Consider the following 26,914-nt stretch of genomic DNA (forward strand, 5'->3'; position numbering starts at 1 on the left):
CTAAAAGCAAAGGGAGCTGAAAAAAACCCCACTCAGCTTCACCAGCTTGGTGCCAGAGATGAGCTGAGTGATGTAAGGACAGCCAAAGCACCTGGAGATGATGTCCCCATGTCTGACAGCTCCATCAGTCCCCTGGACAGTGAAGCAAAGGAGCACTGCCCTCACTGATCTTGGGAGCCCACACTTTGCTCACATCCCTGAGAGCTGTCTAGGCTCCATGCAAGCTCCAAATCCAGACCTGTGGCAGTGTGGATATTTTTAATAATGCTGACTTGCCAGCAAGGCCTAACAAAAGCTTGCAGAAGGTGACTATTACAGCTGTAATTGCCAGGAAGAAACAAAACAAATTAAAACAGGTCTCTCAGATAATGATGGAATCACAGAAGATGAAGAGAAAACAAGGTGTGATGACCTGCATTGCATTCCCACAAACTCCACTGGGACAGCTGAGGTGATAATCAGCCTCACCATGATATTAAGCTCTTATGCAGCCTCTTTGTCAAAATAATGTCTATTGTCAGCTTGCAACAGAGCAAAATTAATAACAAGACAGCAGCAGGGCAAAACCCCAAGGAAGAGCTGAGCAAACCTGCCAGAGGACAGCAGCTTGTCTTTCCAGCTGCCACTGGCCATGAGTGGCACCAGAAAACCTGTCTGGGAGTCACTGGATTAAAGAGCACAGAAGGATCAGAGTCAGAGAAGGAAAAAAAGAGACAAACTAAGCTTGGGGGAGGACACACACAGAGGGGATCAGAGAAGCAGTACAAATGCATCTCTCTTGCCAAACTCAACGGATTAAAATACTTTTGCCTGTGTACAGATCATGAGCAAATGCAATTATACTCTTAACAGCTGAATATTCCAGCTCCTATTTCCCACAAGTACACTGGCAATAATCACAAAATGAGCTGTTTATGTTGTAGGTGACTCTTAATTATGTCTGAGACACAAAAGGGTGACAAAAGAGGAACAGACCCGGGGAACCAGGTGAATGCACAGGATTTGCACAGGAACAACAAACTTTGTTGGATTGGACGTGCACATTAATCTCCTGGATTTCAGAGTCTCTGCAGGCTTTGAAGTCACTCACCAGTAAATGAGACATTGCCAAGCAACGAGAATAAAACAAGAATAATTTGATCAAAGCTTAGATAATCAACTACAGGTTTATTACATCAGTCACAACATAAATAAAATGAATAGAGAGCAGGAGAACTTACTGTGCCACACTCACGTGACTAAAGCAAGGCAACATTTTTGCTTATCTCATCAACTTAAAAATGCACTTTAGTTTTTTGATTTCTACACATTCTCAGCTCATTAAACACAAAAGAGATGTGCCAGACTGGCTCACTTCAGTATCTCCTTTACAATTTCAGCTGAGACTCAGAAAGTACAACAGCCAACATGGAGTTCATGTGGCAAATGGAACTATTTGGGTAAAAAAAGCCAAGAGCAAAGGCTGGACGAGATCTCAGAAGAGCTTGGCAGCCTGACAGGGAAGCCCAGAAATGCCTAGGCTATGTCTGAGCAGCTTCAACACCATGAGTTTGCCCTGGTTTTGGCTCTGGTAGGGTGATGCTGCAGCTTTGGTACCACAGAAGGGAAGAACAGACAATTCAAGTCCTCACTGTTAACAAATCCATTGATTCCTTCCTATTTCAAAGCAGACATTCTGCCAAAAGCATGGAGGAGCTCTCTTCACTTGGTCTATCTGCAGAAAGGTTCAGAGATTATTCAGGCCCCTGCCCAGCCAGGGCTTTTGTGACAGAATCAGCCAGTCATCCCCAGGGCAGAGGGGGGACCTGTGCTGAACGTGCTGCCTCATGCTGTGCTCATCACAGCCCTGTGTGTGCCACACTTGCCAGACAAAGAGCAGAGAGCAGGAAAGCCCAAGTTCCTGTGCACAGGCTGCCCATCTTCCCTCTGCAGCACGGTTCATTGACGTGGCCAGCACATGCAATCCAAACACCAGCATTTTCCAGGTCCTGCACTATTCCAACAAGGCACTAGAGAATTTTTAAGAAAGAAACCCGCACTCAGAAATACCTTATAATGAGGCAGCTTTCCTGCTCTTCCAAGTAAGACACAGCTCTGTTCCTCATGTGAAATCCCCCTGTACACTCTGCATTTAACTCTCCCTCACCTATTGTGAATATCTCCAGCTTCCACAGACAACTCATGGCCAGAATCTTCAGGAATCAGCCAGCAAACCATCCAGCCTTAAAACAGCAAGTGCACCTTGAAATTAATTGTAAAACCAGCACAGACCACACACCTGCAGTTCCATAACAGCCTCTGATATACCCAGCTGGAGTTTCTCTTCCAAAGAAGATGGAAGACCACGTCAGTAATGTTCACTGACCAAAGAGAAAACACCAGATTCTTCTTGTTGGTTGCACACAGATGGGAAATACTCCAGCTCCACCTGCCTTCAGGGTTTCCAGAAGCTGTGCTGCTAAATGCCACTTGGATGCAGAGGAGGCAGATGCATCCTGAGGAAGATGCTCCCACTCCTCTGCTGAAGGCGATGACGCAGCAACAGCTTGGCTGGACATCACCTGATGTCTGCAGATTGTGTGCCACAGGATTTCGGTTTGGAGGGAGGTTTCCTGGCCCAGAAGCCTCAAAGTAGATCACAGAATTCCCCTCTGCAAGGAGAGGTTGTGCCTGAGCACAGCTACAGACCAAGGAAAAGCATCTGACAGCAAGCTAAGGACATGCCCTGCAGCTCTGCTAAGCAGAACATCCCCACGTCAGCTTGAGTGGCACTGAGCACACAGAACCTCCTAGGAGACAGTGAAAAACACTTCCACTGTTTTACAGTTTACACTCCTTATGAGATTTATTTTTCACAATGCTGCCTTGATGGAGGCAATGGCTTGGAGCAAACAGCTGTTAAAATTAGCTTATTTTTGTCTATCTGATTCATCCTACTTGAAAGCTTTGGGCTTCTGCAGGAGAAACGCACACCCAGTGACCCTGACATAACACACAGTTTGCTTTGCAGATGTTACCTGATGGCACATGGGCCAGCAAACATGGAAAACCACCCTCAGAGAACAGGCTGAGCCCTCAGCCCTGCAAGCAGCAGGGATTGCAGAGAACAAGCTCTCCTCCTCTTGTGCTCATGCAGCCCAGCGCACCCCACCCTGTGTGACCATGTCTAGTCCCTCTGGACGTGATGTTCAGCCCATGATTTACCTCAACCCCTCAATCTGAGCAGGCAGGAGCTGCATTCAAGGGCTGGGACATGTCTGTGCCCCAGCCACTGCAGCCCTGGAACAGCTGATTCCCCCAGACATCTGCAAAAATGTCTGAACATCCAGATTTGTACTGCTTCAAAGCACACTGCACTCTCAATAAACCAATTACCAGTACTAACATTGGTAACATCCTATTTTTATAACTAAAATCACTGATTGAAGTGGCTTTTTTTCAAAAACTGTTGAAGATTTCCCCCTCCTGCCCCAGAACACTGTACCTGCATGGCAGTGGCTGACTCACATCTCAGTCAGAGGCACTTCTGTGTGCTTCTTTTGAGCCCTGGTCTCTGTCACCAGCAACCCAGCTCACTAATGAATAAATCTGCAGGCTGCACGTGACAATGCAGACAACAATCTCCTCCTCATAGTAACACTAACAAGGATGTAAATATTAAATTATTCCTTTTGTTCTCAGGGACTTGGTACCCTGCCAATACTTGCAGCTGCAAGAATTGCCTCCCCTTTATTGCTCAAAATTAATTTATCTGTGCTTTTCTTCTGATTTCCATTTAAATAAAACTTTTTATTACTAGCCACTTTCATTCATCTATTTTGATTTCCTTTCTGGTTTTAATCACCTGTCCTGCACTGAAGAGCCCATAAGTGCTAATTGTGTTCCAGATGAGGTCACCAAGCACACTAAATATATTAATGTCTGTAAATTTAGATACATCATACAACTGAGAACATTTCCATTCATAACACAGATTCATGGCTTAGGTTGGAAGGAACATTAAAGCCCATCTTGTCCACCCCTCTGCCATGGGCATGGATACCTTCCACTATCCCAAACTGCTCCAAGTCCCTTCCAACCTGGCCTTGGACACTTCCAGGGATCCAGGGGCAGCCAGCTTCTCTGGTCAGCCTGTACCAGGGCCTCCCACCCTCACAGGGAACAATTCCTTCCTACTAGCTAATCTGTATCTTCTTTCTTTCAATTTTAAACTACTGCTCCCTGTTCTGTCACTACATGTTCTTGTAAAAAGTCTCATCATTGAGCCAGTTGTACTTAAAGACTAAAAGTAAATGCAAGACTAACTTCACAGTGAAATATAAAACCTCTGCCTATACTTTCCACCAGAAATCTTTCCTTGGACACTCTGGCACAAGAAACCTCCTTGACATCTCAATTACAGATTGGGAAAAAAAAGATCCTTCCTCTAACTCTTCAGTACTTCTCCCAGCACGGACGCTGTTGTGCAGGGGGGATGATCAGATGAAGAAGTTTTTTCAGGACACCTGGTTCACAGCCCCAGACACCTCTTAGGTACCACATTCCCTCCTGCTCATCCTGGAACCACCACTATTCCACGGAAAACTGCACCTGAACCCCAGCACAGGGCAGAGATCCCAAACCCTGAGTGGGTTTAGCGGCGATTGAACATCAAAACACCGCGGGGACAGGATGCTCTGGCACGGGGTGCCCAGCACGGAACCCCCGGGGCAGGATGCTCCGGCACGGGGTGCCCAGCATGGAACCCCCAGGGCAGGATGCTCCGGCACGGGTGCCCATCACGGAATCCCCGGGGCAGGATGCTCCTGCACGAGGTGCCCATCACGGAATCCCCGGGGCAGGATGCTCCTGCACGGTGTGCCCAGCATGGAACCGCAGGGGCAGGATGCTCCTGCACGGTGTGCCCAGCACGGAACCCCCGGGGCAGGATGCTCCTGCACGGGGTGCCCAGCACGGAATCCCCGGGGCAGGATGCTCCTGCACGGTGTGCCCAGCACGGAATCCCCGGGGTAGGATGCTCCTGCACGGGGTGCCCAGCACGGAACCTCCGCGGTGCCCCAATGCCCGGTGCCCAGCACGGAATCTCCGCGATTCCCCAGCCCCCGTGCTCAGCATGGAATCCCCGCAGTTCCTCAGCTCACTGCCGGTGCCCAGCACGGAATCCCCGCGGTTCCCCAGCCCTGGTGCCCATCATGGAATCCCCACAGCCCCGGTGCCCAGCATGGAACCCCCGCGGCTCCTCAGCTCACTGCCCGGTGCCCAACACGAAATCCCCGCGGTTCCGCGGTGCCCATCACGGACCATCGCAGTTCCCCAGCCCCGGTGCCCATCACGGAATCCCCGCGGTTCCCCATCCCCACTGCCCGGAATCCCCGCGCTTCCCGAACTCTGGTACCCATCACGGAATCCCCGCAATTCCCCAGCTCACTGCCCGGTGCCCAGCACGGAATCCCCGCTGTTCCCAAGCCCTGGTGCCCATCACGGAATCCCCACAGCCCCGGTGCCCAGCATGGAACCCCCGCAGCTCCTCAGCTCACTGCCCGGTGCCCAGCACGGAATCCCCGCGGTTCCGCGGTGCCCATCAAGGACCATCGCAGTTCCCCAGCCCCGGTGCCCATCACGGAATCCCCGCGGTTCCCCGGTGCCCATCACGAACCCCCCGCAGCCCCGGTGCCCATCACGGAATCCCCGCGTCTCCGGTGCCCATCACGAACCCCCCGCGGTCCCGGTGCCCCGCTCTCACCGTCAGGCTGCTCTCCTTGCTCTGCCGCCGCGGCGCCGCCGGGGAGCCCGGGCTCTGCGGAGGGAAGCGGAGCGGATCATCGCGGCCGCTCTCGGAGCCCAGCATGGCTGCGCGGGGCGGGGAGAGGCGGGTCCCATGGCATGGCACGGCTCGGCTCGGCTCGGCCCGGGAGGGCGGGGGAGCTGCGGGAGGCCCCGGCTCGCTGCTCCGCCTCTCTCGCCCCCGCCGCACCAAGCGCGGCGCCGGGGCTCGCTGCGCCGTGGGACGGTGGCATCCGCTGGCGGGGGTGGGAAGAGTGCCCTGCCACGCCGTGGGATGGTGGCGTCACACCCCCCTGAGGACAGGGACAGCAGTCTTGGTGTCCCATGGGTGGCACTTTGCTCTGCTGGGTACGAGAACAGGGATGGGGACATCCACTGCTGGGGGCAGCGATGGTGGCAGTGTCCTGCCATCAGGGAGCTCCCACCTCGGGAATGGCGGCATCATGTCCCCCTGGGGGACAGGGACACAAATGTGCCCCAGAGTGCCCCCCTGTCCCTGTCGCAGGGTCCCTGGTGGGGTTCAGATGCTGTGACTGCTCTGCAGCACGTGAATCCCTGGCATCATTTGGGACTCCCACCCCAAATCCCACCCAGTGCTCGTCCTGGGACTGGACACCCAGCAGCAGCAAGGTGCCAGCACCACACACGTGCAGCTTCACGGCTGTTCTGCTGTCCCCTTGGTGGCAGTTGTGACAACTTGAACGGGCAGCATTTAGCTGCTCTCTAGGAAGCCATAAACAAGGTCTGGCTGAGTGCCCAGCACAGCATAGCTCCGCGTTGTTCTCAGTTGTGGCTTTTCCCCCCACCCCTTGACCTGCTTCCAAGAAATGTGGCTGAGCTTGCTGGAGGGATCTTGCCAGCATTTGTTTGCATGGTGGCTGCAGCCCAGGTCCAAGAAAGCATCCTGGCCAAAGCCTAGGAGCTGCTCCATAGTGGGAGACAGCCCGTGCCAGGAACAGACAAGGAAGCAGTCAAAGCAGAGAGCTTAGGATGGCCCAAGACACACAAGGAGAGAGAGAGACAGGCCAAAAAGGCTTTGAGGCTATGCAGAACAGCTTCTTGCAACCACAGGTTATGGTCAGATGCTTTCCTTTCTAATGACTCTACTGCAGAAGCTGCCACAGCCCCCAGGAAAAGCAGATTCCCAAGAGGGAGTAGACACAAGCTGTTCTGAGAACTAATGCCACCAGCAGCCTGTTAGGGATTCAGAACTAATTCAAAGCAGGTTCAAAGCAGGGATGAAGCCAGGAGCTCAGTTTGGAAAAAACTGTAATAATGGAACAGTGGAAAGAAAGTACCATGGAGCTGATGAAGGGAATGAGAAAAGCCATGAAAGGGATTTCTGACAGGCTGATGGTTGAGTCAGCTGAGCAAAGACTGCAAAGCACTGAAAGGCTGAGAGAGCCTCGAGAAAAGGAGGCTCCAGGAAGACCTCACTGGAAACTCTCAATACCTGAGGTCAGTCTACAAAAAGCTGGAGAGAGATTGTGGACAAAGGCCTGAAGTGATAGAAAAAGGGGGAATGGCTTCCCACTGACACAGGGCAGGGTTAGATGGGATAGGAGGAAGAAATTTTTCCCTGTGAGGGTGGGCAGGCCCTGGCACAGGGTGCCCAAAGAAACTGTGGCTGCCTCTGAATCCCTGGGAGTGTCCAAGGCTGGGCTGGACAGGGCCTGGAGCAACCTGGGACAGTGGAAGGTGTCCCTGCCCATGGCAGGGGGTGGCACTGGATGGGCTTTGGAGTCTCTTCCACCTGAACCATTCTGTGACTCTATGACTCCTCATGTATCTCAGACATGAATTTGAATAAAAAGGTGTCTGTGAATTTGAGTAAGACTCAGCAGTGTAAAAACAGAAGGTGGCACATGTTGGTACAAAGGAAATTCTGCAGAAGTTAGTTAATCTGACTGTGTTCCAAGCCAGCTAAAAAACATGGGAGTCAGACACCTTGAAATTTTTTTTTTTTTTTTTTTTTTGGCACAGGGATTCACAAGGGACTTTCTGAAGGAAGTCACAGCCTACAAGTTTATTTGGGTTCTCTGAGGGAGTCACGGGAGATGTGTGGACAGAGGTGTCTGGTAATGCACTATGTAAGATTCTAAAATGCTTCTGACCTACTTTAGGTGCTCACTGTCTCCAGCCCAGGCAAATTGCTCAGAGAAACAGCAGCACAGGGAGTTAGTACAAGATGTTTGATGTGGAAGAAACAGGGAATCCAAAGAGCTGGACTGTCTCATGAGAAATGCCAGGAATCTAAACCAGGAACACTGGCCTAGGTGAAAGGCTGAAGGGAACTACTGAAGAGGCAGCATGTGAGAAAAGAGAGTCAAGGCAAAGTGGGACAGTGTTCAGACAACACAAAACTTAACCCAAGAAACAGAGAATGTCAGAGACAGAGAGCACCAGGCAGGCCAGCTCCACATGGCAGCAGCACACCAATCAACCAGGCATTTCCACAGAGGTATTCAGCACTGCGAAAGGACTCACCACTTTCACAGAGCAAGGAAACAGAAAACTCAGGTCTGGGACCACTGGGGGAAACACCAGAGGGTGGGGAAGCACAGCCCAAGTGGAGTGTGATCCACAAGCTGGGGCAGTCACATGGTCATATGGGGATGTTTTGGCAGGGAGCAAAGAATTTCATGGGAGGAGCTGGAAGAGAGCCCTGTGCTGCATCTGCAGACCTGTGGGGAAGAATTTCCCAGGGATATGACATGTTGCAAGCAAAAGTGCAGAGATATTTATTGGAAATGTGGACAAAGGCAGGGGAGGTCCACAGGTCAGCATCCTGTAGGTTAACTTGGGGTGATGTGCTGGGTGAGGCACTCAGGAGGGGCTGTGAGGGACAGGCCAGAGGGGATGAAGTCATTGAGAAAAAAGCTTTGGATGAATTCTTTGTGAATAGTGTCTTTGGGAGGGAAAGCTGGAGCTGCAGGAAAATACAATGAGATACAGACATGGGCGGATGTGCAAGTGTAAAGAGAGGACTGTGCTGGACACAGGCCCAGGGTTCAGGCTGGAGTGGCAGGAAAATTCATAGGGTTGTTAATAGAGACTGAAGTGGCCTGGTGAATTTTTCAGAAAGGACTGATAGGACAAAAAATTCCAAAGGATCTTGGCTTTTTTTACTGTTTTACCAGCTGGACACAAAGCCTAACTATACTGCACACAACAAATCTGTCTGATCTGAGAGTTTCTAAAAGAAAATGACATCTTGACTTCTTGCTCTGGGTGGATTTCTCAACTACTTAGAAACCCATTTATTCTTGGCTCCTGCTGTTTGGCTTTTCCCCAAGAACTTACCTGGGGGTCCCCACTGGGTTTTCGGAGGCTGGTGTGACCTGAGTCGAGCTGGTGCACTGGGGACCCAGAGATGTAGTAGCCATTCACTGCAAGAACAGATGGAGAGTTAGCAGGCTTGCTGCTGATAGCCAGTGAAAAACTGCACAAATCTAAAAACTAATCCCATAACTGAACATGCAGATATAGATCACAGTGTTTAAGGCTTAGCTGTACTTCTAATTACCCCACCCTGATTTGATGGGTAATAGATTAAACATTTTCCTGAGTGGAGTGTGTTTTGCCCATGACCATAATGAGAGATGTCTCCCTGCCCTTATCCCAACCCTTTTGTTGTAGCTGTCACCCCCATCCACCTGAGGAGGAGAGTGACAGAGTGGCTTGATGGGCACCTGGCATCCATTAAAAGTACTGGTCCAAGGGAGTTTTCATGCTAAAAAAAGCAAGCCTTGCAAGATGTTTCTGGTTCCTGCATGGAATATAAATTGCCTTTTTTTTAATATACTGAGCAATGAATGATGCTCAGACTAGTGTTAAAACAAGATACTCAACTACACTATAAATCCTTTGGTCACAATGAAATGCACAATCTTCACCCAGACTACCCACCCAGTTCTGCCAATAAAGAGGGACACCAGTTCAAAAATTTCTAAGGAAAACATCCTCTAAGCTGCTTTATTTACAGTCAGCTGGCACCAATGGCCTTGACATCTAACACTTTTTTTATTCTAGAGTAATTTTTGCTTTTTGCCATTCTGCAGTACCCAAGAGCTTCTCAGCACAGTTACACATCTGACTCTGTTACTTGTTTCCCTGCAACCTCAAGTCCAGACAGAGATGATATTTGTGGTCACCCCTGTAGCCATCACGTGCTGAAACTCTTGGCTGTGTACATGCTCTGTGAGGAAGAGCATCGGGCAGCCCACGTGTGTCTGCAGCTCCTGGATTTCCCTGCCCTGTCACAAAGCAGGACTGAGGAGGTGCTTGTTGGGCCCCTCTTTGCCTCTGTGCACCCAGAAGGAGCCACCCCTCAGTGTCCTGAGTGGACACTTCAGACACCCAGACAGAAGATGGGCTGGCAGGGGAACAATAGCCCAGAAGATGTGTCAGGAGGGAAAGCCCCACCATGTTTGCTCTGCTACACTCTCACAGCCATGTAGGCTGGAGAAGAGAAGGGTCTGGGGAGACATTAGAGTCTAACAGGGGTACAGGAGAGCCAGAAAGGGACATTAGGCAGGAGTCTGGAGTGACAGGACAAGGGGCAATGGCTTTAAACTGTGGGAGGATAGACTGAGATCAGAGATTAAGAGAAAATCTGTGAGGATGGGCAGGCCCTAGCACAGGGTACCCAGAGCAGCTGTGGCTGCCCCTGGACCCCTGGCAGCATCCAAGACCAGGCTGGACAGGGCTTGGAGTAGCCTGGGACAGTGGAAGCTGTCCCTGCCATGGCAGGTGGTAGGAATGAGATGATCTTTAAGGTCCCCTCCAACCTGAACCATTCCATAATTCTCCATGTCCATCAAGTCTCTCTCCCACTAAATCACAGCACTTTCCTTTGCTTTGCTGAATGGCAGAGAAGCAGATTCACCCAGGCACAGCATCAGACAGTACCTGCAGAACTCTTCTGTGACACAGGGCTCTTGGGAGTGCCAGGCACACTGCTCGGCCGCTCCCACGTCGTTTCTGTGGAAGGAAAACACCAGGGTCAGGGTGATGGAGGCTTTTGTACACATATCAGAGTTATGACACATCAACCAGTGGGTTTGACCCCCACTGACCTCTGAAGCAGGTTCTCACCCTGTGAGGAAGATGCCTGCACCTCCCTGCCCTTCCTCTCTCCCCGCCACAGCTGCCAGCTGGGATGGGTGGAGACAGAGCAGACTGGAAGCTGCATCACTGGTTCTTCCAGGTCACTGCCTGGGAACACTCACCTGGCCTGCACTGACTGCCCTCCCAGGGGCCCTGAAGTCCAGCCCAGCCTGGGCACTGCCTGCAGCCCACTGTGGGCACTGCCACGTGCCAGCTGTGGTCCTCAGCCTGGGGACAGAGTGCCTCTGCCCCTGCTCCCTCCATGAGAGGCAGCTGTGAGGGACTCACAGATGTGCTTTCAGACACATATACACAAGCCTTAGCACCTTTTTTCCCCCCCAAAAAAAAAATTTCCCTGGAAAATTGCCTTTTTTCCACCCAGGTCACTTAGCAGCTGGAATATTCAAATGTTTGTCACACCAGCTGTGACACTCCAAAGACTGCTGCTGCTGCTTCCCCCCTCAGTCGCCTCTGCAGTTTAACCTTTCTGCTCATTTTCTCAGCAAATGGGAAAATTGTTTTTGACTACATGCTGAAGACAGAAGATTTAAGTGCAAAACTTTTTAGAAGTTGTGAACAGAAGACAGCAGAGTGAGAGCAGCAACTTCCACAGAAGTGCAGCCAGGAAGCCCAAGGAACCATTCCTCTTAAATGCACATCTCAGTTCCAAATCAGCTAAACAACACTAACTGCCAGATGGTATCAATAAGAAAATTAGCAAGTCAGTGGAAAAAAGTCTGAGGACCATTTTGAGTGCTTCACTTGAAACTGCTGTTTCCCAAATCCCAACCAGCAACCATCTAATTCTGCCAAAGCCTGAAATCTGCACCTGTGTCAGTATTCTGGATGACCATGGTCAGGAGGTGATGGAGGAGAGCCCTTGGGGATTTTAGGGTTGGCAGTGAGCACCTCCCACTGGGTCAGTGCTTATCTGGGCATCAAGCAGGATGCTAATATGCTTCAAGAACCATAAAAAGCTATTTTTATATATAGATTTATGCACATATGTATTTACATATATGTATCTATACGCATATAGATGTCTGTGTGTATATATATATATATGCACAGAGATGTCCTCAAGGGTTGTGTTAGATTCCTTATTTCAGAAAGAACTCAGGATTACAGATCCCAATGGAAGCAGGTGCCCCTCCCCATCCTTGCCCTCTCACCCCCTCCCCAAGCCACAAGATGCTTTTGCCTGAAAAAAAAAAAAATCCTTTGAGCTTTTTCTTCCATTACAAGTGCAAAACCTGAACTAAAAGCTTTGCTGGGTCACAGGGGAATATTTAAAATTCAGCCTGTTTTTGTGAACTGGGTAGTAAGTAAATAAATTCCACGCTAGGTCAATAAACAAGCACTGAGAAATGTCTTAACCAAACAGAAGCAAAATCAAGTGCAAAGAGTTGTCTTTTATGAGTCAGCTTGTCTTGGCTTACAATCCACAAGTGCATGGTTAAATAAAGACAAATTCTAATTGACATTTACTGTAAGGCAAAGGTAAATAATACAGAACCCAGGTGTGTGGTGGTGTTCTCAGGGGTCCCAGGGTGAGGGAAGAGATGAGAATCTTGACTCCATGTTTCAGAAGGCTGATTTATTATTTAATGATATATATTATATTAAAAGAGAATTATATACGAAAACTATACTAAAAGAATAGAAGAAAGGATTCCATCAGAAGGCTTGAAAGGAAAGAATGAAATGATAATAAAATCTTGTGAGTGACCAGAGAGTGTGAGACAGCTGGACTGGGATTGGCCATTAATTAAAAACAACCACATGGACCAATCAAAGATGCACCTGTTGCATTCCACAGCAGCAGAGAATTATTGTCTAAATTTTGTTTCTGAGGCCTCTCAGCTTCTCAGGAGAAAAAATCCTGGCAAAAGTATTTTTCAGAAAATATGTCCATGACACAGGTGTCTTGTAGATTTTTTTTTTTAATTTAAAAATGTTGATTAATTAATAATGTGAGTTTAGATCTGTGGGAAGGGACTGTGATGCCCACTGCTGCTGAGCCCCAGTGCAGTCAGTGATGTTTTTTTGTCAGCACTGACTCTGATGTTAGCAGTAAAGCAAGCTACCTTCCTGTTTGGCCTGGGGGTTTCACACAAACATACCTGTCCCCAGCATTTTTGAGATCCTGCAGAGGAATGTACCTAAAAACCTACCAAATATATATGAAATGTAATTAACTGGCAAAAGAGACATAGCTCAGTTAGCCAGAGCATGGTATAATAGTGGAGTAAAGGAAGGTTGTGGGTTTGATCCCTGAATGGGCTGTTCCCTCTAGAGCTGGACTCCATGATCCCTGGGGGCCCCTTCCATCTCAAAATGTTCTGTGATTCTGTGAAAATCACCAGCTGCTTCTTGTAACTGGTCTCTGCTTTGCCTGCTGGCTGTTGTGGAGCTGCTGTGCAGTGCCTCATTCTTCCCCTCTGCCACACAGAGGACCCAGACACATAACTTGAGGGCAGGAAATGCACACATGAAAGAGCAGTGCCCAGCGGTTAGCAGATTTGTGAATCCAATCCAAAGCATTCAGTGTCTTGACAAATTTTCCAAAATAAAATTACTTTGGAGTTAAGCACGTTGAAAATTAGAGAAAAAACCCCAATGCTATAAAATGCATTAAATAGAAAAAAAACATCTTTAATCAGGTAGGAAATGAACAAGAGTGTTTTAACTCCATTTATTTTGAGCATTAGGAAAAAAAACAAAACTTACTTCTGTGTAGGGATTTTTTTTGGCAGCTCAAGTAGAGACAGGAACTAATCTGGATCAGGACTGCATGGCTGGAATGCCATCTACTGGAAGCAACTACATTTACCAAGGTAAAACTGTGACATTACAGATTTCTCCACAGCTTAGTCATGATTAGAAGTGAGAGTGGGGATTAGAAGTGAGTGGGGGGATGACTGTTTTTACAGAGACACAGAGAAGGCTTGTTGAGAGATAATGCACTGTCTGATCCAGCAAAGGCACAGTCTTGTCTGGGAGTACCAGCACAATCCTGGGGCTTGGAAAATCAGAAAGCTACTTGTAACTCTGTGGTAAAACAGTGATCATGGTTTTAGGGATGGATTCCATCCTGGCCCAGATTTTACATCCCACACATTTTTCCCCAGAGGATGTTCCAGTCAAGCTGAAACCTTGTGCTCTGGGTGCAATTTAGCACTGGCAGACCAACACCAACAAGTTCTGTCCTCCCTGATCAGCCACATGTTAATTAGACCATCTAGGCAGTGTGGGGAAGGAATAACCAGCAGTTTCCTTGAGAGATGCCCCAGCAGACAACTGCAGACAATTCTTGACTGTGAAGGAGGGCTGTGAACAAAAACAAGTACTGCAGCAGCCCTGGGGGATACCCAAGGCCAGGGCTAGGAGCCATCTGGTCTAGTGGAATGTGTCCCCTGCAGGGAGCTGGCACAAGGTCCCTTCCAACCAAACCATTCCGTGGTTCTGTGGAATTGAGTTAGAGAACAGCAAGGCAGGAGAAAACCACTTGTTAAAACTGGAATGACGTAGTAAAAGGAAAAACAGTGACAAGATCCAAGCTCCACCAGCCAACGGAACCAGAGAGGGTTTTCACAGAAGTGGTGAAACATTTCCTACCAGAGGAAAAGTGGAAACCTGTGGTGTTTGGGGGAAGCAAGTTCACAACTGTTTGGCAGAATGAGAAATGACAAGATGTGTCAGAGAGCCACACACTCTGGGAATTGTGTTAGTCAAGAAACTTCTGAGAATATCCTGAAGCAGAGAGTTTTTGTGATCGCACTGTGACAGCTGAAGAATGAATTTTGGGTCTCTCTTCCATGAATTCAGCAGCACTCTGAGGTCAAAGGAGCTGCTTTCCAGCTTGAACATACATCATCAGCCAGACGTCAGGGCTTTAGGTACCAGCACAATCCCTTATATTGTGCTTATATTCCTTTCATTTCAGTACCTCAGCATGGTGTCATGTGCAGTTCTATTTCTGGAGCTAAATGCTCCACAGTTTCATTGTCTAAACCATGAGAATGGGGCAGATCAAGCCAGTGGGCCTCTGGCTCTGCTTACTGTGCAGAAACCTCTCCTGGTCTTAAGGATCTGTAGCACCTGCCCTTTGTCACCCAGCTACTGGTGCTAACTCACACCTTTATAAATAGGTCTGGAGTTTATTTTGGCTTTAACAAGCAATAAATCTGTGATGCTGAGCAGCTCCAAACCCAGTTTCTGCCCTGAATAACCTGAAGCTGTGCAGGCCAAGGATGAAGGTACACAGACAGGGATGAAGAACAGCAACAGAACATGTCCCCCCTCAATGCCACAAGCAGAAACCCCAAAGTGCTCCTGAAAAAAAGCAGAACTAGAAGTCACATCTGCAGAAGGGTAGAACAGGCCCACACAGTTTTAAATCCTCCTTTTTGGATTCATTTTACTTTTGCCAATGGCAGGCAGGAAACACCTTGCAGACAGTTTGCAAACCCTCCACAACCTTTCTATGCTTCTCCAGTGCATCTCCACAGACTCTCAGCAAGGTTTGTGGCCTGTCCATTGCTCCCCAAAGGGTAAAGACTGGTTGGCCCTGTGACTCAGAGGGAGGGCAATCAGCCCTGCTTTGGAAACAGGTTTTCTTTAACAGCCCAAACCTCCCATCTGCCTGCTCTGAACCTCACCTCACCAACCAGGAGCAGAGAACTGTCAGGGGTGTCACACCTCATGTCCTCTTTCTGGATAAGGTCTTCCCCCCGTTTGTGAGGAAAGTTTTCACAGCATTTCATTTCCTGATACTGTGTGTGGCAGAAAAAAGCCCAAAGGAATGGTCAAGGGAGTGTGGGGGTTTGGGCATGCACGGAGGGAACACCACTCACAACGCCCTGAGACTGGCGTGAACCATTCAGAATTTTGGAGTAGAAGGAGAGGGTGAAAGAGAGTGCAATGAAAATATTTTCCCTTCTGTTCCACAGAGGATGTGTAGCACAAGATTGTTCTGGATTTCATTGGAATGAGGAGGTGTCACCTCTGCATCAGTTCACAGAAGTGACTCAGACCAGCCCTGACCTCCTGCAGACCAAAGGCTGTGAACTCTCCTGATTCAACACAGCAGCTTCTCCAACTTTGTGCTCCCACATTTTGGTCCATTGAGCCCTGCAGTACTGAATCCTGCATGGGTCACCAGTACCAGTGTCAGCTCAAAATGCCCAAACCACCAGCCCATGCACGAGCCTCTGAACTGCAACACAGTGACCTCACACTCCTCCATGGCCTCCCAGGACTGTGGCCTTCACCTCCCTCCTTATAGCTAATAAAAAGGGACAGAAAAAGCAGGCAGAACTGACCAATGCAAATCTTTTTGCACCTGCAGGGAGATTCTCATCAAACATGAGAGTCAAGCACACAAGTGCTGAAAGCAGAATACCAGGCAGCACATTAACTTGTTCAGCAGAAGTTGCAGTGTCAGAACTGAAATCCACTTCCATCCCACAGGCAGTTCAATAAAAGAGAGACTGAGACTGCCAAACAGCTTTTGACCTCAGTCTTGAAAGACACACCATGGAGACAGGCACCATCCCGGGGTTCCTGAATTGTTCTGTCCATGTTGAATGGAGAGGTGTTGTCACCACCTCCACAGCACGGGAAAAGCTGCTGACAAGAGCTCTCATTTGATCTTTCAAAACGATTACTGGGATATCTACCATGCCCCTCCTTTTGCAAACACCATGTGACAAAAGGGAGCCCTTCACTGCAGGCTTAGCAGTGGTAATAATGCTATTTCCAGCACTTTCTGAGACACACTTTGTTTTTCTAGGTTTTAGGCCACTTTATCAAGGCAGGTTCCTATAACCACTCTTTAGCTAGGGCATCCTGTATCAGAAGGAAATTGTCACTGAAACATTTTAACTGTATGAGAAAAAACATGTAATAAAAATGCTTGACATCTCCTTGGTGTCTCCATGGATGAGTTACTCTTTGAGCTGCAGTTTGTTTAGTTGGAGTAAGAGCTACCCATAGCTGGTGAGGCATGAATAAAGCCCCTAAACTCAGAGACCTTTCAAGAAAATTACCTCTTTCAGCCACACATTTCAGGACTGCCCCAGAACTTACTGTTGCAGGTGGCATTTCACTAATGATGCTTGTGAAGATAAGAATATATGGACTTTAATTAGGATCGTGATAACACGAAAGCAGAAGTTCTGCTTTCCAGGAGATAAAATGCTGTTTAGTAAATGGGAAGGACCTTACATAAAAGACAAGAAAGGCTGGAAATAAGAATACACCATGTAAGGTTGGCCTCAGCTGTGAAAGCAAGGTGGCAGAAAGCCACACAAACACCGGTGTCACAAGTACATAACTCATCTTTAATGTGATGGGCAAGGTAGCTGGAGTGCTATTGTTTGACTAATGCAAGAGGTATTGCAGCTGCAGCCCATCAGAGAATTTCTTCAGCATAATGAAATATTTTCTTGCTGAATCTACCACCCACACACAATTGAGAACCCCTCCTACAGACACTGAGTAACTCGTTAACCACGTAGTGGCTGTGCATTCTGGGCACTCTGTCTTGTGCTTTGCCATGGCAGGGATGGCTCTGCATGTTGCACAAGGCATTACCCAGCTGCAATGTCACTGGTGCAGACTCAACCCTCCTGTGGTCAGGCCATGCTCAGAAAACCTTGGCTGCACTGAAATTGTCTTGGGTTTCACTGTGCAGGCTGTATCCACCTCAGAGGCCCTTCCAATGGTTTCAGGATTGAACCTGCTTCAGAGGATGATAAATGTGGAGGGTTTATCTGGTGGGATGTCAAGTGGAGACAGACAGGAATGTGCTGTTTGTCACCTCTGCACATCTGTTTGTTCCAGGGTCACCCCAATTCCTTCATTACTGATTTTCCCAACATTTTTCTTCCACATAAGAACGCTGTCTCATATATTCTATTTCTTTCTAGTTAAGAACCAGTTCCTTGTGGTTTTCTCCTGTAAAGACAATGAAAATTAGACCACACAACAACACATGGTGGAAATACTGTTACAGTCAGATAAGATCACAAAATCACAAAATAGTCTGAGTTGGAAGGGACCCAGAAGGATCATGGAGTCAGACTCTAAGGTGAATGGCCCATATGGGGATCAAAGCCACAGCCCTGGCATTATGAGCACCCTGCTCTGACCAGCTGAGCTCATCTCACGGTCAAGATGTACAACAAAGGCAGATAATCCCAGTGTGGAAGGACATAAACCACTGAAAACAATGGTGACAATAATAGTAATGCCTCACAAGAAGGGACACATCTGCTGTATTTTGAAGGCTCAAAAGAATGAAGATTTTACTTGACCCTAAAATACCACTTCCCCTTCTCAGGAATGCAAGTGGATACTTGTGTTACCACTTCTGAATAGTTCAAGCACTAAGAGCAATAAAACAATTTAACCCAAAACAAAAAGACTTCTGCACTGAGGCAGAGAAGATGCACCACCAGGCATGGCCAGAAAGACAAGCTGTTCAGCAGACAGGTCACCCGACACCTCCTGTCTTTAGGAGGAGGGCACAGAACTACACACAGGGTTCATCTGGGGAGCAGCACAGAGCTCCACCACACCAAATCTTGGACTTAGATGACCTTTTTCAAAGGCTGTGTCCCCCCTTGCATCCCAGCTGTGTCCCCCCTTGCTCCCAGCAGATCCCGTGGTGTGGAGCCCACCCTCTCCTGTTCCTGGCTGATCCTGCCTCTCCCTGGAGAACTCAGGGCAGGACAGTCCATGGCAGGGCAGGACCTGCCCCAAAACACAGTGGGAAGATTCAGCACAGCTGCAAATGAAAAGCACAAATGAAAAGTTCCTCTGAAGTCATATTAAGATTTTTTGACTCAGACAACCAGAAAAAGCAAACCAGCAGATGAGTGACAAGAGCCTGGTCACACGTGATGATTGTAAAAACTGGGGAAATACAAAGACACCAAATAAAGAACAACTTCCATTGAGTCCCAGGTATTTGTCAGTTTCTACACTGATAAATATTTTCGTGCAGTTGAGGCTTTACAGACTGAGACAAACAGGCCTGGCAGGGATTTCAGGAAGTCATACTGCCCCTGCTCTACCCCAGAGAAGGCCAACCATGAATTTTCATGGTTTTGCATAACCTGCTGTGGTGATACAGGGTCCCAGGCCACTCTGTACTCCCACACTTCACTTCCAACAGAGCGTGGAAGAGTTAGCTGTCCTGGCTGCAATTGAAATGTCTTCTAGAGATGAAAACTGAAATTGAAATGAAAATCTTTTGGTGATGACAGGCATTGCAAACAGCCTTCTCCAGAGTGGCATTTGATGCACTTTAAGCCTACTTCCACAACCCTGCCCACATCTTTGCTTTCTAAGGGCAGACATCCCCAGTCTCAGCATTTACACACAGGCTATGTTTTCCACATCTCCCATCACTTTTGCTACTCTCTTCTGGGCTTTATCCAGCTGACTCACATATTTCCTGAAGTGTAGAGTCCAAACAAGATAAAATATTCCAGCTGAGGCATTATAATTTCCTTGTTAAGTTGGAGGCTTACTTCATGCCTCACAGACAACACTCCTATTTATACAATGGAAAATGCTGGCTGGTTTGTACTAGCACAACACTGCTGGCTCTCACTCAACTTCAGATCCTCCAGAGCCCCAGTGTCTTCATCTGTAAACTGTTCCATTGCCTGTATTTGCCACTTAATTATTTCTGGTGAAATCTCTGATCTTAAATGCATCTTCACTGAACAGCATCCTCCTGTTCCAGGGTGGTTGTGAATTCTGAGCCTGTTCTGAGCAGGAGAGAACACCGTGTTCCCTCCCAGCTCCAGTTAAAAGTTATTTTTTAAGTAAGTGCTCTCAATGTCAGCATGCCATTCATCATTGGAAATGCTGCCTAGAATGGATTCTCGGGCAGATCACTGCAGGATTCCCTTCACCACAAACTCCCCCTGGACAAGGGACCATTGATGACCATGCTCTGAGGATGAGCTGGCAACCAGTTTTGCAGTAGCTTATTGTAATTTTACTATGGTCCCTGCTTTGTTTTCCCTTTAGTCAGCTTTCAAAGTGCCTTTGTTGCTTTTGAGACCTGTTTTCCCATCAAGGAAATGCCTTCCTCCACACAAGTCCCCTTCCCACAGACCCTGCCTGGATGCTGGGTAAATGTTTAGCCACAGTCCCACCCCAGGAGAAGGCCCCTACCTCCTCTCACCAGAGCCTTTCAAGGATGGAAGTGCTTCACTGGGCTTAGGATTAGTCTGGTGAAGAGATTCTCATCTAAACAGAACTTGAATAAGTGATCCCTAAAGCGAGGCTCAGAACACAGAAACCCCACTTCCACCCTCTCTTACACGCTGCTGTTCTGAGAACCACACAACGCTGTAATGGCTGAGAGCACAACCACAGGGGGGTTGGGCATGCTCCTGAGAAAGGCTGGATGGAAGTGACCTCTGGAAGTGTTCAGCCTGGCTACTCTGAGCAGGATCAGTGCTAACAACAGACCAGCCACAGCTCTGTCCAGCCAGTTTCTGGGATTTTCCAAGGACAGAGATTCCCCCGCCTCCCTGGTCAGCCTGTGCCAAAGTTATCCTCCCTTCCTAGAGGAATCAGAAATCTGATTCCTGGCCTGAGCTCCCAAGCAGAATATGGCAATTGGCCCTGGTTGTATTACTTGTAACTTTTCTGAGGGAAGTACAAAACTGCCTGACATTGTGGAGAAATTTAGTCCCAGTCCCCCACCTTTGTGAGGCAGGGTCCCTCTGACAAGAGCTCTTATCCCAAGAGAAACAGGCTCTGCCTCTTACTGGTTTTACCTGGCCTCAACCCAGTGAGCACAGGTCCATCCCAGTGATGGCTCAGAACTGAGGATAATCACCTCCTCCCCTGCATTTGAACTGCACTGGGGATGGGTATCTAACTCCTGCTGATCTCCCCAGCTGTGCAGGGGATGCTGCCCACCAGCCAGAGCAATCTGTGCTTGGAAATGGAGGCAGGGTTAAATGGAACTGCACCTTCTGGACGGAGTGTCCTGTAAGATGTGAGTGCATCAAGCTCCAGTAAATAATGACTTGGCAAAGTCCTGGGCCAAAAGCTTCTGAAATAAAACCCATCAGCCCCTGAACAGACCATGAAGTGCCCATGGCTCTCCTTTGTGAGATAAAGGAATGCCAGAGGTCACTCCTGATGGCTGCAGCTTCCCTGTGAACAAGGTCAGCTCCCCCTGTCCTCTCCTTCCTGTCACTCTGGCATTCTCTTTGCTACAGAAATGTGGATTTGCTGGTCACAAGACCCTGTTTTGCAATGCTGCTGTGAGCTCATGATGAGAAGAGCAGGTTGACACAGAGTCTCAGGTAAACTGGAGGTGGTACAAGTTTGACAGGTCTTGAGCAGGTGATAAGATCATGAGTTAATTCTGCTTCTCAGCACGACAGGGGAATAGAACACACAAATACAGGCTGAAAGCTTTGTCTGTTACATGTGTTTTTTCTTTCCTTGTCTCCATGGGCAAGCTGAGTGTGACCTTCCCTGTTTCTGTTTTTCCTAATCGTGCTTTAGTGATATCTGATGTTCTATCAAACTGCTGTACATGTATGTGTATATATAGACATAAATATCTCCTGGCAAAGGAAATAGGGAATGTGGTAAAAATTGTATCTTTAACAGTGTTTCAAACTCCAAAACATTTATGACCGGGGCATTTCTACTTTACATTCTCTGTCTTTTGTCAGTGTTTCAGATGTCTTCTGATGATCAGAACTAAAGATCATAATCTTCTTGTATTTTCTTTCAGGTATGGTGTCAGGATCATATTAATTACCCTGGCTCTGCAGCTACTTTTCTTATCAAAATCAACTATCAAGATAATTCCTGAAACAGATCTGTGCTGGTAAGGTGAAACATGTACTGGAAAACTGTGGCATTCACATTCTCTGAAAAATCCCTTCACGCAGGATTTTTCTCCTGGGAAGATGAGAAGCCTCAGAGAAAAAGGAAAACAATTCTTATCTCATTTGCTTCTCCTGTGCTGTGCCGATGTGGAATGTGTTTGGGGATTGTTCACCCACAGGTGATTGTTCCATTGCATTCTGCTGGGAGTTGTTTTCACTCTTTGGCCAGTCAGGGCCAGGCTGTGTCAGGGCTCTGCAGAGAGTCAGGAGTTTTCATTATTATCTTTTTAGCCTTCTGTCTGTATCCTGTCTGTATTCTTTAGTATAGTTTAGTACAGCATTCTTTAATATAATACAGTATCATAAAATAATAAATCAGCCTTCTGAGTACATGGAGTCAGATCCATCATTCCTTCCTTCATCTGGGGGGAACCCAAACACAACAGAAAGCCACCCCCACTTACCATTTGTGAAGGTGTTCACGTAGTACCTGCGACCCTGGGGAGACATGTAGCTCTGCCAGCCTGGGGGAAGGTGCCCGTTCAAGGTGTCTTCTCCTGGCTGAGGAGTTGCCTTTCGGGGTTTCTGCTGAGAAAAGAAATAAAAAATCCAACCTATTAAGTCAATATCTAGATAATGTAAAGTCTAACCAGACACACAGCTGGAAGGAAATGATGTGGTTGTGCATTCTACAGATTCCAATATACCCAAAGAATTTCAGTCTGTTTCTCCCTTCATCTGTGCTAGCTTCATGCAGAACAGGAAGCAGCATTGCCCTGGAGAAATCACCCTTTGGGACAGAAATGAACCCCTCTGTATTTAGTGTCCCAAGAGCACGTGGAGCTGTCTAAGGAAAGGACTCAGGCTGAGCAAAAAAATGCAAGGCATGAAATGATCAAGTGTCTGAGAAAGAGAGGCAGGCATCTGGCCCTCCTTTATCTTCCCAGGGATACACCAGTGGGTCAAAGCACTGATCATGGAGGTGCTGTCACCTTTCATTTTATAGAGGCACCATCACCTGAACCACAAAACCAGACCCTCTCCCAGTAAACTTCTTTGGATGGCACAGAGTACTGGAAAAAATCCTGGGACAGCTCCTCCACCATGGCATTATTGGTCCCCTGTTACTGTTTGCAAAAGCACACTGAAGAAAAGTGAACTCTGCAGTGTGGGAGTGTGCCAGCTCCAGAAGGATTCAGCAGCAGGTTGGTTCCCTCTTGTTTCCTTCACGGATATCTGGCCTTGAAAACAACAAAGATACACCAGACTATCTCTGCTGTGCATGAAAACCTCACAAAGAGGAATCTGGGGTAATCCAGCCCTGGGTTCTTTCAGAAGATCCAGATTTCACACATTTTTGCTGCACTCTCCCTGTTTCTGCATCCAACACCTTCTTTCCCTTCAGGAACTGAAGTCCCTCTATTTCCACTACCCCTTCTCCTTAATTTGACCCTACAGTGATCCCACGTGCCAAGCAGGTCTGCATTAATCTCAGATCACTTCAGGGGCCCATGGTATTCCTCCACTTTGTGCAGTCAGCAGCAGAGCCCTGCAAGGACAGATATTAGCATTTGCTTAAGGGAGGCTCTGAATTGCCCCAAGATCCTTTCAGTCACATTTTCAGTGTGCTTCATGTGTCTCTGCTGGACTGCAGGAAGAGCAGAGCTCTCTCACAGGTGAGTGCCATGGCTGTATTCTTAAACCAAGAGACAGATGGGGATGGTATACAGTAAACACCAGCAAATGTTGGATGGAAATACTATAAAAAGCAAAGTTAACCCAGTGTTTCAGCTGTAGTCCCTGCCAAAATGTGCATCACTTCAAAAAGCATACAAGCATTATGTTTTGCAGTGCTAATTCTGCTTTTTGGTTACTAATATTTCTACCTTTGCTTCTGATTTTGCCTGTCAAGAAGTGCTGTGAGCACAGCAGCCTCTATCAATGACAAGAGGGAATCTCAGCACTGCCAAATGCTGAAGTTCTTGCAAACAATGGGGAAACAGTTTGCTTTTATGTGCATGCATTGTGGTTTAACTCCAGCCAGCAACTCAGCACTACACAGCCACCCACTCCCTGCCTCCCACCCCTGGGACAGGGAGGAGCACCAGAAAAAAAAGTAAAATTCGTGGGAGAAGAACAGTTTAATCACTGAAATAAAATAAAATATAATGATAATAATAATGATTATGATGACAATAACAAAGAAACAGGAGGAAACAAAGAGAGGAATAAAACCCAAGAAAGACAAGTGATGCACAGTACAATTGAGCAGCCATACTCAGCCCTTCCCTGATCAGCATTCAGCCCCTCCTAGCCAACTCCCCCAGCTTATGACATTCTGTGGTGTGGAATATCCTTTTGGACAATGTGTGTCAGCTGTCCTGGCCTTGCTCCCTCCTGGCTCCTTCTGCAGCTCCCTGCTGGCACAGCACAGGACACTGAGCCCTCCATTCAGGGTTAGCATTGCTGAGCACCAACTAAACCATCAGGCTGTTATCAACATTCTTCTCACACTGAATCCAAACTCAGCACTGTGCCAGCTGCTAGGAAGAAAACTAACTGCACCTCAGCTGAAACCAAGACAGCATGGAGTATGTGTGGATGCCTTCCCTTTGTTTTAGACAGGAATGTCTAAGCTCAGCTTGAAAAGAATCTGCCAATCATGAGGATAAGTATCAAGGCTTACCAGGGAGCTGTGCATTTCTTGTGCTTCCTCCATCATGATTAAGTGCCTCTTTCTAGAAATTCTGCTGTATTCCAATAAAGAGGAAAAGCCAGGAGCCTGACAGCCCTGCCCCAGCTCAGGCTGGGGGGGCTTGCAGTCCCTTCTGCTTTCTAAACCTTCCAACTCCCACGGTGCCTTTGAGCTCAGAAATGCTCAGGCCACTCCCCTCACTGTCACTGCTGGAAGTGTCACCAGCTGCTGTCACCATGGTGGTGGACAGGCAAATCTGGACCCAGAAAGGATGTCTGTTAAGCAGGACTGATCCCCCCATGGAGACTGCAGAGAAGCTCCACTGAATGCAAGGAGCAGTGCTGTCTTAGAGCCCCTAACTGGTCCCAGTGCAATTCCCTCCCAACAACACTTGGACTCCAGCTCCTATAGCAGCTTTAGGGGGAAAGAGGAACTGAAAATGCCACAGGGGAGGAACAGAAGAAGAAACAAAACTTCATACAGGTTTCCTCACCTCTCTGCCCTCACAGAATCACCAACTGGTTTGGATTGGAAGGGACTTTAAAGATATCTCATTCATCCCCCCTGCCATGGGGAGGGACACCTTCCACTATCCCAAGCTCCAACCTGGTCTGGGACACTTCCAGGGATCCAAGGGCAGCCACAACTTCTCTGGGCAGCCTGTGCCAGGGCCTCACCACCCCCACAGTAAAGAATTTATTCTTAATGTTTTAATCTCAACCTACTCTCTCAGTTTGAAGGCATCCCCCCCTTGCCATATCACCATAAGCCCTATTCTCCTCAGGCAGGAGCCCAGGATGCTTTGGCATAGGTAGTGTGGGATGATGAGATCTGGGATAGATGCACATGGGCCTAGGCATTAGAATGTATTAAGTCCCTCCTAGTTTAGGAACACTCAGCATGCCATCCTTTCAAAAATGAGAAGTGCCAGAGAGGCCATCGTGGGTAGCACATTGTCCCTTTTCTGCCAAAACAGGAGATCTGAGGAAAAGGAGAGATTTTCTTGCTCTATTTTTCTCAGCAGACACAGCCCTGTTCCAGCCAGGCCATCTGCAGTCCCTTCTTTCATCAGCACAGCTAAACCAGGACCATGTTTCACACCCCTGTGGGAGAAGTTTTGGTTCCTGTGGCAGGTGATGACAGGCAATCCTGCTGCTGGGACACAGCAAGGACAGGCCATGGGACTGCACAGGGGACTGGCACGCAGTGTTCCAAGAGGCCAGCTCCACATCTGGCACAGCTCCACATCTGGCACAGCTCCACATCTGGCACAGCAGCCACAGACAGGCTTCAGTGCTCTCCCAAAGCCAGCTCCCACCAGGGCACCCCTGTTCCCAGCCACATGGACCAAGGAAAGTGCTTAGAGGTGCCCATGTGTAGATGCACCTTAGACAGATCAGCAAGACTGGGCTGTTACTTTGATTTCTTGTTCCTATTTTAGGGGAATTGTTGCCAGGATAGTTTCTGAGAACAGTAAATTACAACAGAGGATGTCTGCATGGAGAGGAAAGGTGTCAGCAGAGAGCATTGCAAACCAGCTAAGAGAGAGCAGCAGGCAGGGACTGGAAGCTGAGGAAAAGCTCAGCTTGAAAAGAATCTGCCAATCATGAGGATAAGTATCAAGGCTTACCAGGGAGCTGTGCATTTCTTGTGCTTCCTCCATCATGATTAAGTGCCTCTTTCTAGAAATTCTGCTGTATTCCAATAAAGAGGAAAAGCCAGGAGCCTGACAGCCCTGCCCCAGCTCAGGCTGGGGGGGCTTGCAGTCCCTTCTGCTTTCTAAACCTTCCAACTCCCACGGTGCCTTTGAGCTCAGAAACGCTCAGGCCACTCCCCTCACTGTCACTGCTGGAAGTGTCACCAGCTGCTGTCACCATGGTGGTGGACAGGCAAATCTGGACCCAGAAAGGATGTCTGCAACACATGCTGGAGGAAACAGGAAACCTGAACAATGTGAGCAGCCAACGTGTGACCCCGGTGAAATCCTCCTCCATCTGTACTGGATGGCTGGAAAAGGGATCAAAGTGTCTCACAAAACATCAAAATCCAACAGCACAAGCACTTCTCTCCCAGGAGGTTTCCTAGGATCAGAATTTTGTGTAGCAGGGGAACATACAAGAGCCCATCAGGTCTGGTTCTACGTGACAAGGGATGGTTTTTGTCTGCTGCCTGCAGAAACACAGGGATGGAATTCTGATAAAGGCACAGCAGAGAGGAAACAGAAATGAGCAGCTATTGCAGAAAGGGCACTGGTGCTCTTCAGCACCAAAGAGAGCTGAGAGAGAGAGAGATAGCAAAGGCAAGCATGTGGAATAACAACAGATCTATGGGTTTAACTCCCTAATCCAGGAGAGCAGCACTGACAGGAGACAGAAGGATTTGCTGTTTAGGACAGAGCACACAAACCTGACCATTCCCTGTGCTTCTTCCCCTGCCTCCATGGGCA

General features: G+C 48.2%; 1 protein-coding gene across 4 annotated transcripts in view; it reads right to left on the reverse strand.

The window, feature by feature from the left end:
• The window catches only part of GAS7 (growth arrest specific 7), an 83,781-nt gene that overhangs the window by 29,041 nt on the left and 27,826 nt on the right, over window positions 1–26,914 (reverse strand). The window contains exons 1-5 of one of the 4 annotated variants that reach the window (XM_050981353.1): window positions 26,099–26,267; window positions 22,238–22,361; window positions 10,696–10,767; window positions 9,088–9,173; window positions 5,744–5,797 (exon numbers count right to left, since the gene is read on the reverse strand). In XM_050981353.1, the coding sequence (XP_050837310.1) occupies window positions 5,744–5,797; window positions 9,088–9,173; window positions 10,696–10,767; window positions 22,238–22,361; window positions 26,099–26,134 (372 nt within the window). In that variant the 5' untranslated portion in view covers window positions 26,135–26,267. Of the gene's footprint in view, window positions 1–5,743; window positions 5,798–9,087; window positions 9,174–10,695; window positions 10,768–22,237; window positions 22,362–24,459; window positions 24,628–26,098; window positions 26,268–26,914 lie in introns of those variants that run through there. The other 3 variants (XM_050981352.1, XM_050981351.1, XM_050981350.1) reach the window with 3 other exon arrangements.

The sequence above is a fragment of the Serinus canaria genome, chromosome 18 (assembly GCF_022539315.1).
Source record: "Serinus canaria isolate serCan28SL12 chromosome 18, serCan2020, whole genome shotgun sequence".
NCBI lineage: Eukaryota > Metazoa > Chordata > Aves > Passeriformes > Fringillidae > Serinus > Serinus canaria.